The 9718-nt window shown below is 53.0% G+C and overlaps 1 protein-coding gene across 2 annotated transcripts in view; it reads left to right on the forward strand.

Annotated features, from left to right (window-relative positions):
- Positions 1–9718, forward strand: part of POM121C (POM121 transmembrane nucleoporin C) — a 52778-nt gene that overhangs the window by 40671 nt on the left and 2389 nt on the right. For both annotated transcript variants that reach the window (XM_045461879.1, XM_045461878.1), the window contains 7 exons: positions 3317–3408; positions 4056–4129; positions 4565–4689; positions 4808–4910; positions 5338–5514; positions 6365–7978; positions 9283–9405. In XM_045461879.1, coding sequence (XP_045317835.1) covers positions 3317–3408; positions 4056–4129; positions 4565–4689; positions 4808–4910; positions 5338–5514; positions 6365–7978; positions 9283–9405 — 2308 coding nt within the window. The remainder of the gene's footprint in view (positions 1–3316; positions 3409–4055; positions 4130–4564; positions 4690–4807; positions 4911–5337; positions 5515–6364; positions 7979–9282; positions 9406–9718) is intronic.

Here is a 9718-nt window from a genome sequence, read left to right on the forward strand (position 1 = left end):
TGGCTCCTCTTCCCTTGGCTCCACGATGTCAACTGCCCCGCTGGCTCTTCCGTACTGCCATACCTTCAAACACACGTAGGTCAGACCTTCAGCATTTGCTTCTTGTCTCTGGCGGGAGTGTTAGTGTAGAACAACACGGTCAGCCTTTGCCTGGAAGTGGTGACTCAGATTTTAAGCAGCCTCATTTGTGGTGGAGCCTTTGACCTGTTGCAGGAAATACACTCCCTGACACTAATAACTGTTTGGTATTCTGTTTTAAGTAGTTACTGGTCCCCTCTCTGCTTGTCCCCTGCTCACATGCATGCACTGTCTCTCTCTGTCTCTCTCCATCTCTCTCTGTCTCTCTAAATAAATAAATAAATAAATAAAGTAATATTAAAGTTCTTTATTTGTTTATTTATATTGAGAGAGAGAGAGACAGCATGAGCTGGGGAGGGGCAGAGAGAGAGGGAGACACAGAATCTGAAGCAAACGGGGAGATTATGACCTGAGCCATAGTTGGATGCTTAACCGACTGAGCCACCCAGGTGCTCCGATATGAACGTTCTTTATGTTTCTTTGGAAAAAAATGTACTGAGGTAGTGATCATCTCCAGTAATCAATTTCAGTGTCAGTCCTTACATTTGGTGCAGGTGGTAGTAGAGGTATTTAATTTAACTATATTTTTCCAGGGGAACACTAGTAAATATCCACATCTACAGCTGTCTACACTGGAAGTCCTAGCATTGATACAAAATCATCACAGATGTTACACTGGTACCAGTTATAGAAAAAGTAAACTGTCCTCTGACCTTTTGTGCGTGGCATTGATATCTCCCTGTGTCTTACCAGATTTCTCATTTTCCAGAGTAGGCGTATGTATTTACCCTCGCCTTCAGCACTTCCAGGCCTAACCTGCCTCTCGCCCTTGTGCCCCTTAACTATGTTCTACGTTGCAGCCAGACCGTGACATTTATTATCTACCAAGAGCACTTCCTACCTGCTACCTTCCCTTGCTTTGTTCTGGTCTCCCTCTGGAATAACACGTCCATCCCACTGCAGGCACTCTTCAGGTGCTTTCTGTTAAGTCATGAAAGGCTGTCTTATCTTTTGGCTGTTACAGTCGATGTGTGTTCTTTCCTCTTTTTCACACTGTAAATTTCTTGATGGAACCGTCTTGCTCATCTTGGCATTCTTTGTAAAGTAGAAAGGTCTAGAGCCTCTGTGAAGTGGGGATTCCGCAATCAAAGTTGAGTTATAGCGCAGAACTAAATTGACTGTTAGAAGTGTAGATTGACTATTTTTTTTAATGACTCCTTGTTACATCTTTTGCCTGTTTTTCATTTGATATGTTCATTATATTTTTGTGGAGTTGCAGGACTTGCATTTTTCATGTTAAGGATAATAACTCTTCCTGAAAATATTTGCCTTTTAATTTTGTTTATAGTTTTTGTTTGTTTCGGGGTGTGTTTATTTCCAGCCTACATAGATTTTATTTCGATTTTATGGAAATGTGAGCATGGTGGAAAGTACAGATGGCACATAGAGTCTCCCTGCTGCGCGTGATACTTTTCCACAGAGAGGTTCTTTACGTAGCGATTTTATGTGACAGTCTGTCAGTTTTCTGTCTTCTGTCTCTGGCACAGACTTCTCCCTGTCCCATAGTATGGAACAGCTAATCTGGTTTTTTTTTTAGTCCTTTTGTGACACTTCTTACATGTAAACCTTGTTCACATCTGGACTGTGTGTGTGTGTGCCACCTGTGACAGACATAGTGGGGGTACAGTATTTCCCCTTAAGTGTTGAACCAGGTTGTCCTTAACCCTGGCTAAACATTGGAATCATCTTTGGTACTTTATTAAAAATGTAAGGTGTGAGGTCCAAGCGTTTAGTTTTTGTTTTGTGTTTCTTTCCCTGAGTGCACCAGCATTCCTCTCACACCCGTTCTCAGCCTCGGGTGTCCTGATACTGGTCTCATGGAGCTGCCCTGTTTCACCACTTTCGCCACCTGTCTCTGAGTTTAAATTCTTCTTTACCTCTTCAGACTTTTATTAAAGATTGTTGTCTGCTTGTTTGTGCTTATATAACTGTTACTGAGTAAGAAATCACTAGAAACTTCTGGAAGAATGTCTGCAGTGATAGGTTATTAGTATTTTTGTAATTAAGCTAAAGACTTCACGAAACTTCATAGTGCTTGCTCTTTGTCAGTTATCGAGGCTGCTTTGCATGAGCGGAAGGTGAGAACAGACCTTCGCTACCAAGGAACCGATTGCCTGTTTGTTGGAAGAGACAGGTGTCTGGATAATAATCATGTAACAGCAAATACCATAGATACTGCATAAGTCATAAATGTCATGATAGCACATCTTAAAAAAATAAAGTTGAAGCAGGGGGCACCTGGGTGGCTCGGTCGGTTAAGCATCCGACTTTGGCTCACGTCATTGTCTCATAGTTTGTGAGTTCTAGCCCCACATCAGGCTCTGTGCTGGCAGTGCAGAGCCTGCTTGGGATTCTCTCTCCCTCTTTCTGCCCCTCTCCACTTGCTCTCTCTCAAAATATACCTAAAAAAAATAAAATTGAAGTAAAACAAAAATTAATAAAAGCAAGACTATTAGTTTACTGGCTTACCTTTGCCGTAATAGGTTTTTTGAGGCGGGGAGGGGGGTTGGGAAAGCTTCTTAATTGTATAATTTCTGCAGCCAACATAAAGTAGAGCTGGATGCATCATAGGCTCTAAACCATGACTGAATGTAACCTTCTACTTTTTAATATATGCAAAAAGTACATTGTTCCTTGTACTTTATTAGTTAGCATTTCCTTGTTCAGATTTTTTCCCCGTAGTTAATACTGGCAATTGACTTTCCTTCAGGGGCCTTCCTTCACAGAGAAATGTTTTTCTTTATTTTTCTAAATTTATTTTTGAGAGGAAGCTCATGCACCAGGGAGGGGCAAAGAGAATGGGAGAGAGAGAGAATCCCAAGTAGGCTCCACGCTGCCAGCAAGGAGCCCAGTGTGGGGTTTGAACCCACAAACCGTGAGATCATGACCTGAACCAAAATCAAGAGTCAGATGCTTAACCGACTGAGCCATCCAGGTGCTCCTTTTTTGTTTTAAAAGATCGTATTTTTAAGTAATCTCTACACCCAACGTGGGGCTTGAACCCACAACATGGAGATTGAGTCTCCTGCTCCACTACGTCAGCCAGGTGCTCCACAAAAGATGTTTGTCACTGAGGAGGAGACCCTGTGTGTGGCGACGAACAGAATACAAAGTTGTATTGAAGGCGGATGTCACGCTGTCCGGTAGAGTAATCATGTCACTGCTTTTTGCCTTTTAGCTTTGGAAGAGAAGCGGGCCCAGCTTGTCACCATTCTCCAGCCCAGCCTCATCCCGCTCGCAGACACCAGAGAGGCCAGCAAAGAAAATAAGGTAACGGGTCCTTGTTTGCACTGCAGACTAATGAGAGGGCAGGAAAGGAAGCACACGTACTTGGCTCTTAGGCCTCCTGCGGCTCGGATCAGGAGGATCCAAGATTGCCATCCAAAAGGACAGTGAAGTACCTGCCCAAACTGCTCCCGCCTCTTAAATGTCTTCTGTGCTGACCCTGGAGGCTGTGGCTCTCTTCCTCATCCTGCAGCACAAGCGACTGGGGTGTGAACGCAAAGGCCACAGGGTAGAGGGGGCACAGAGGATCATGGCAGGGGCAGGAGAGTTCATGTTCTGGACCCCAGCTGATCTCCAGGCACCGACAGGCGACTAGACTGCTGCTCTTAGGGGTCAGCTCTGTGGCTACAGGTCTCAGGAACTGGGCGAGGTGTAAGTAAGGTTGTGAAGGTTCTCGTTTCGTGCTGGTTGTGAGACAGAGGTTTCTCCGTGGCTTCCGTGAACTTCTCCCTTCGTTTTGTAGGAATTTCCTTTTGATTTCTCTTATTTTTTGTCCTGGCCTGTGATCTTAAATCACAGTTGTTCTAGACTTTGGCCGGGTTGGTAGTTACGAGGCTGTAAGTAGTTACCCGATACTCTGTATCTGTATCAGGAAGTCTTTCTAAATGCGCTTCTGCCTCTTCTGCCCTCAGAGAGGACGAGCTTTCTCACCGCTCCAGTTCTTCAACTCCTTTGGCAACAGACAAGGAGGCCCAGGGAGAAAAGGGTAGGTTGTGAAGCGCGCAGGAGTGGCTTCTGGTGGTGGGAGTGTTTATGGAGCATGTGAGACCCCTGCTCATCCGGAAGCATGCGCTGAGCATCGCTGTGTGCAGGGCCTGGTAGGTGCAGAGGTTGTGGTCTGTGGCACAGGCAGCTACGGCACCGGCCAGTGGACCTGTGGGCTGGCGATGAGCGCTGGTGGGGGCCTCTGAGCAGCCTGGGTGACTACTGTCAGTAAGCACTTGTATGCCTGTGTTTGGAGCAGTTATCTTGATACCCTCCTGGCAGAAACTGTCTTGCAAACTCTCCAAGACCCCATCCATGGAAGACCAAATCTTTCAGACATAACCAGTGAGAATTCAGTGTTAAAAACCAAGTGGATAGACAGACTTGGCCATTTCTGGAAGAGGAGGCAGAAAACAAGTCCATGTTGTTTCTTTAGCTGCAGATACAACCACATGGAAGGCGCAGAACTCGTGGAGCTCCCCTCCCACACCTGGCAGCTCTGGGCAGCGGAAGCGAAAGGTTCAGCTCCTACCCTCCCGGCGAGGGGCTCGGCTGACCCTGGTATGGCTTTGTCTGTCCACACCCGCCCACCCCAGCTTGGCATCCCCAAGTTCTAGGGTAGCTCAATACAGGTTTCTTCCAGCTTCCCTGATGGGCCTCTCATCTTTCTCTCTGGCAGCCCCCACCTCCCCAGCTTGGCTACTCCATCACTGCCGAAGATCTAGATTTGGAAAAAAGAGCTTCGCTGCGGTGGTTTAACAAGGCCTTGGAGGATGGGACTGGTAAGGAAGACCGACCAGCTTCACGGCTGCAAAGAGGAGTTTCCTCTGGTTTTATTTGGATCTTTCTCATCTGACAAATCCTTTTGGGGCCTCAATGGAATCTGGAGAACAATGAGCATTGGAATCAAGGAGAAGCATTTCTTTCTTGCTTTTTTTTTTTTTAAGTTATTTAGAGAATGCCAAATGGGGGAGGGGCAGAGAGCGAGAGGAGAGAGAGAGAATCCCAAGCAGGCTCCATACTGACCGTTCAGGGCTTGAACTCACAAACCGTGAATCGTGACCTGAGCCGAAGTCAATCGCTCACCTGGAGCCACCCAGGTGCCCCAGGGGAAGCATTTCTAAATAAGCAGATACCAAGTCCGTGAGCGTCTTGTGCTACGTGATGTGCCCCTGGAAAGAATTTCCCAGCACCTTTCTTTCTCCTTAGATACGGCTTCTAACTCTGGCACCGAGAAGCCCCCTACTACTCAACCTTCTTTGACGTTTACCCTGCCAACTACTGGGACCGCCGCCTCCCCAGCCGCCCTCCCAGCCCCAAGCCCCAACCCGCTGCTGGAGAGCTTGAAGAAGCAGCAGAGTTCTGCAGGCCCACCCCCTTCCTCGGGTGAGTGGGCGAGCTCCATCTGCGGCGTCGAATGGCATCCGTCCGTGGGTCACGTGGAGTAAAGGCGTCATGCCTGCCAGTCCCTGAAGGTCTTCGGGAGCTTGAACTTGCTGTGGCTCAGCAGTCCTGAGCTGGCGCATGCTTCCGAGCTTCAGAATTCTCTCATCAGGAGGTTCTAGGGAAGGGGGTCCGTGGCTTAGTCTTAGCAGTCAGAGGCTCTGGAGGCCAGAGCCACTCAGAGCCTTGCTGTTGTCCTCTGTAAAATGCACACGTTTACCTTTGAGGTGGCTCTGGGATGTAAATGTGATCCCATGGTTACCAAGTCTTGTCACGTGACCACAGGCACAAGAGGACGTCATTTTTCCCTCTAGGTTTCCAAGGGTCCTTCATGGTACTGCATGTGCCCACACTCCTCTCGTTGCCCTTTAACATAGAGTAGTCTATCCGGCATCAGCCCGTCCCAGGGCTCAAGGGCAGAGACTCTTCCATTCGTGGTTATGTGCCCTGCACTCAGCACAGTAGGCAAACAGAGGCAGTCTTTGTTGGACGAGTAGTAAGTGAGGTGCATCTGGGAAATTAACGGGACTGGAGTTTGGGTGATTGGGTTCTCCTTAGTTTCTACACCTTACCCCCCAATGAGGCCACATCGTATCCCCTCGTATCTTACGATCGGGGAAGGGTGGAAATAATGTTTCCTTGATTTTAAGGGGTGGATACTTTAAGGGTCTGTGGTGTGGATGTCGTCACAATTTGTTGACGGACTCTGAATCCCCAGCACGGTGCTAGGGAGAGAAGCGTTGAATGCCATCACGTTTGAGGTATTCAGAATTTACTCTCTCTGTTCTTCCAGAATCTGCTGGAGTGGCAACCACTGGGGCCCACACACCTCCGAAGACACCCAGCCTTCCAGCCCCTCTTGGGTCTTCACAGTCGGGACCCCTTCCGGGCACCTCCTCGGACTCCAAATCCACAGCCGCTTTCTTAGGGCTGACCCCTGCTGCTTCCCCGATCCCAGCCGCTGACCCCACCAAGTCCCCTCCAGCTCCTCAGGCTGAGACATCTGCCCCGTCTCCCACCCCGAAGCAAAGTCTTCTTTTGGGAATGCTGAGCACCCCACCTGCCGACCCCCCTACCTCCACAGCCCCCGCCGTGTCCTCGGCATCTCCCATGTTCAAGCCCATCTTTCTGGCCCCACCAAAAAGTGAGAATGAGGGCCCTTTGCCATCCAGCCCATCCAAGGTCACCACCGCGACCCCTTCCGGCTCTGCCCTCCCTGCGCCTGCCAGCAGCCCCAAGCTCACTTTCGACCCGATCTTCGGCAGCATCGGGCCCCCTACGTCTGTGCCCTCGTCGGTCCCCTTCTTCAGTCAGACGGCCGTTCCAGCCACTGCCACGAGCACCCCTCTTTTCACCGGCCAGGCCGGTGCCACCTCAGCCGTGGCTCCCACGAGTACAGCCAGCACGTCCACAGACTCTGCTTCAAAGCCCACGTTCAGCTTTGGTGTGAGCAGCGTGACCAGCACCACCACTTCCGCTGCCCAGCCTTTCCTCTTCGGGGCTCCCTCTGCCTCTGGTGCCAGCTTCACCCCGGCCGTGGGCTCCATATTCCAGTTCGGCAAGCCTCCTGCCGCGCCCGCCTCGACGACGGTCACGACCTTTGTCCAGTCCCTCCCCGGGGCCGCGCCGACGACCGCCAGCGGCGGCGGCACCACTGGCTTCGGCGGTTTCGGCGGCAGCCTCAGCACCCCCGCCCCGGTCACCAGCAGCCAGCCGGCGCCGACCTTCACTAGCGCCGCCACCCCGGCGTTCCACATTCCCTTCGGCTCGAGCACCAAGCCCCCCCTCTCTTCGTACCCGGGAGCCAACCCCCAGCCCACGTTCGGTGCTGCCGACGGGCAGCAGCAGGGCGCCGCCAAGCCGGCCCTTGCCCCGAGCTTCGGCAGCTCTTTCGCTTTCGGGAACTCTGCGGCCGCGGCCCCGGCTGCGACCCCAGCGCCCGGCCCGGCTCAGCCCGCCTTCGGCGGCGCCACGCCGTCCAGCTTCGGCGGTTTGAAGCCCACGGCGTCTGCCTTCGGCGCCCCCACCAGCACCCAGCCGGCCTTCGGCAGCGGCACGTCCGTGTTCTCCTTTGGGGCGGCCGCCGCCTCCGGCTTCGGAGCTACGACCCAGACCACCAGCGGCGGGACCGGTAGCTCCGTGTTCGGCAGCACGACGCTGGCGCCTTTCACGTTCGGGGGCTCGGCCGGCCCGGCCGGCGGCGGGGGCTTCGGGATCAACACGGCCACCCCCGGCACCAGCTCTGCCTCTGGAGCGTTCAGCTTCGGCACAGGACAGAGCGGGACCACTGGTGGCACGACGCCTTTCGGAGGAGGCTTGAGTCAGAGCACGTTGGGCGCACCCAGCCAGGGCACACCCTTTGCCTTCAGTGTGGCGAGCGCGCCCGAGAGCAAGCCCGTGTTCGGAGGTAAGATGAGGAACGGACTCGGGTGCTCCTCTGAGTGCTGGCCCCAGCCGCCCTCGGAGCTTTACGGTGTGGCGGTGACTGACGTTAGATACAGGGTCAGGGAGCTGTGCGTCCTGGAGGAAGACGGTCTGGTGGCCAAGGAGGTGGGCCTTTCTGAGGCAGTTTGAGCCAAGACTCCCCGTCTGTGATGCAGGGGTTGGGAGCATGGGTGGGTAGGCGTGAGCCAGAGCCCACTCTTCCGGCGCAGGAGAGCTGGCGTAGAGGCCTAGGGGCGGAAGCAAGCTCTGGTCACAAACAGCAAAAAGTGAGGTGTGGCTAGAGGATCGAAGAACAGAAGTGCTCCAGAATGATGTGGGGAGGCAGAGTTGACGGTCACACGTGGTCAGGGTTAAGTTTGGATTTAAGTATTGAGGGAAATCCTGGTAGAATTTCAAGAAGAATGAAGTGATCTGATTTGCCACGTGGAAAGAGACTCCCAAGGAGCTCTGATCCTGATAGCGTGCTTTCTTCAGGAAACGGGAGAGGTCTTGGGGAGGTCCGTGTACAGAGGAGGGCATCTTGAAATGGTCGTTTGGAGAGTGGGAAAAGGAATGTAACGACAATGTTGGAGAATCGCGGTTTTGAATTTAAAGCGAGGCCGGCCCATGCCGTCACACGTTGTTAATCGGCGACATCCAGACTGAGGTGGAGAACGGGTGCAGATGCGCCTGTCACAGCTCCAGCTGGTGGCGCGAGAGGGGCAGGGCTCGGCAAGGTGGGGGCGATACTTGAAGTGCTCGCGGTGGCCATCTGGGTGCTGGGCAGTCCCGGGCAGCGGTGAGGGGTGACGGGGTAGGAATGGGGTGCGAGGTCAGGACTGGGAGCGAGGCGGCCAGCAGTCCCTGAGGCCTGTGGGGGTAGGCGGCGGCAGGACTGGACTTTGAACGTGGCCATGGGAAGGCGAGAGGACCCACACTGGTGGGGTGTTTGGAAGGTTCCAGTTTCTGACGCCAAGGGACAGATAAACAGGGGGCAAAGGCAGAACTCAATTAGTCATGACAGAGGGAAGTAACCTGGTCCAGGTGGAGGTGAGGGGGGTGGGGGACGTTGAGTGTCCCCAGGGATGCAGAGACTCTGTTCCTGAGGTGGCCAGAAGGCAGCACGGTGGTTAGCAGGCAGAGAGGCACTTCCTACCACCGGGGGAGCCAGCTTTGGTGGTCCAGGACTGAGGTGCCCTGTGGGGACACCTCCCAATTCGTCATCCCGGCTGTTATGCCCTCTGCCCACTGCCTAGTCGCTCGTTTTCTACGGTCTCTTCGTTCTAGGCACTTCCACACCCACTTTTGGTCAGAACACCCCTGCCCCCGGGGTGGGCGCATCGGGCAGTGGTCTCTCCTTTGGGGCGTCCTCAACACCCACCCAAGGCTTTGTTGGAGTCGGACCTTTCGGTAAGCAGCCAGCGTGACCCTGCTTCTTTCTGCAAAGAAGGAGGGGGGGCGGGGGGGGAGGTGGAGGAGGGGGGTGGGTCTTGGCAGGTTCCTGGCTCTGGGGCTCCCTGGAAAAGATCAGACTCACAGGCATGAGAAAGATGTGGCCTGGCTACGAGATTGGCAAAGCCCAGGTATGGAGTTGAGGGTGGAATGTTTCAGACCACTGGAAAGCCAAGGGCAAATGCCTTCTTGCTCGCTCTCAGGTGTTCTGGGATTCTGTACTTTCAGTAGCCACCACCCCCCCCCCCCCCCCCACACACACACACAGCTT

Source organism: Leopardus geoffroyi, chromosome E3 (genome assembly GCF_018350155.1).
Source record: "Leopardus geoffroyi isolate Oge1 chromosome E3, O.geoffroyi_Oge1_pat1.0, whole genome shotgun sequence".
Taxonomy (NCBI): domain Eukaryota; kingdom Metazoa; phylum Chordata; class Mammalia; order Carnivora; family Felidae; genus Leopardus; species Leopardus geoffroyi.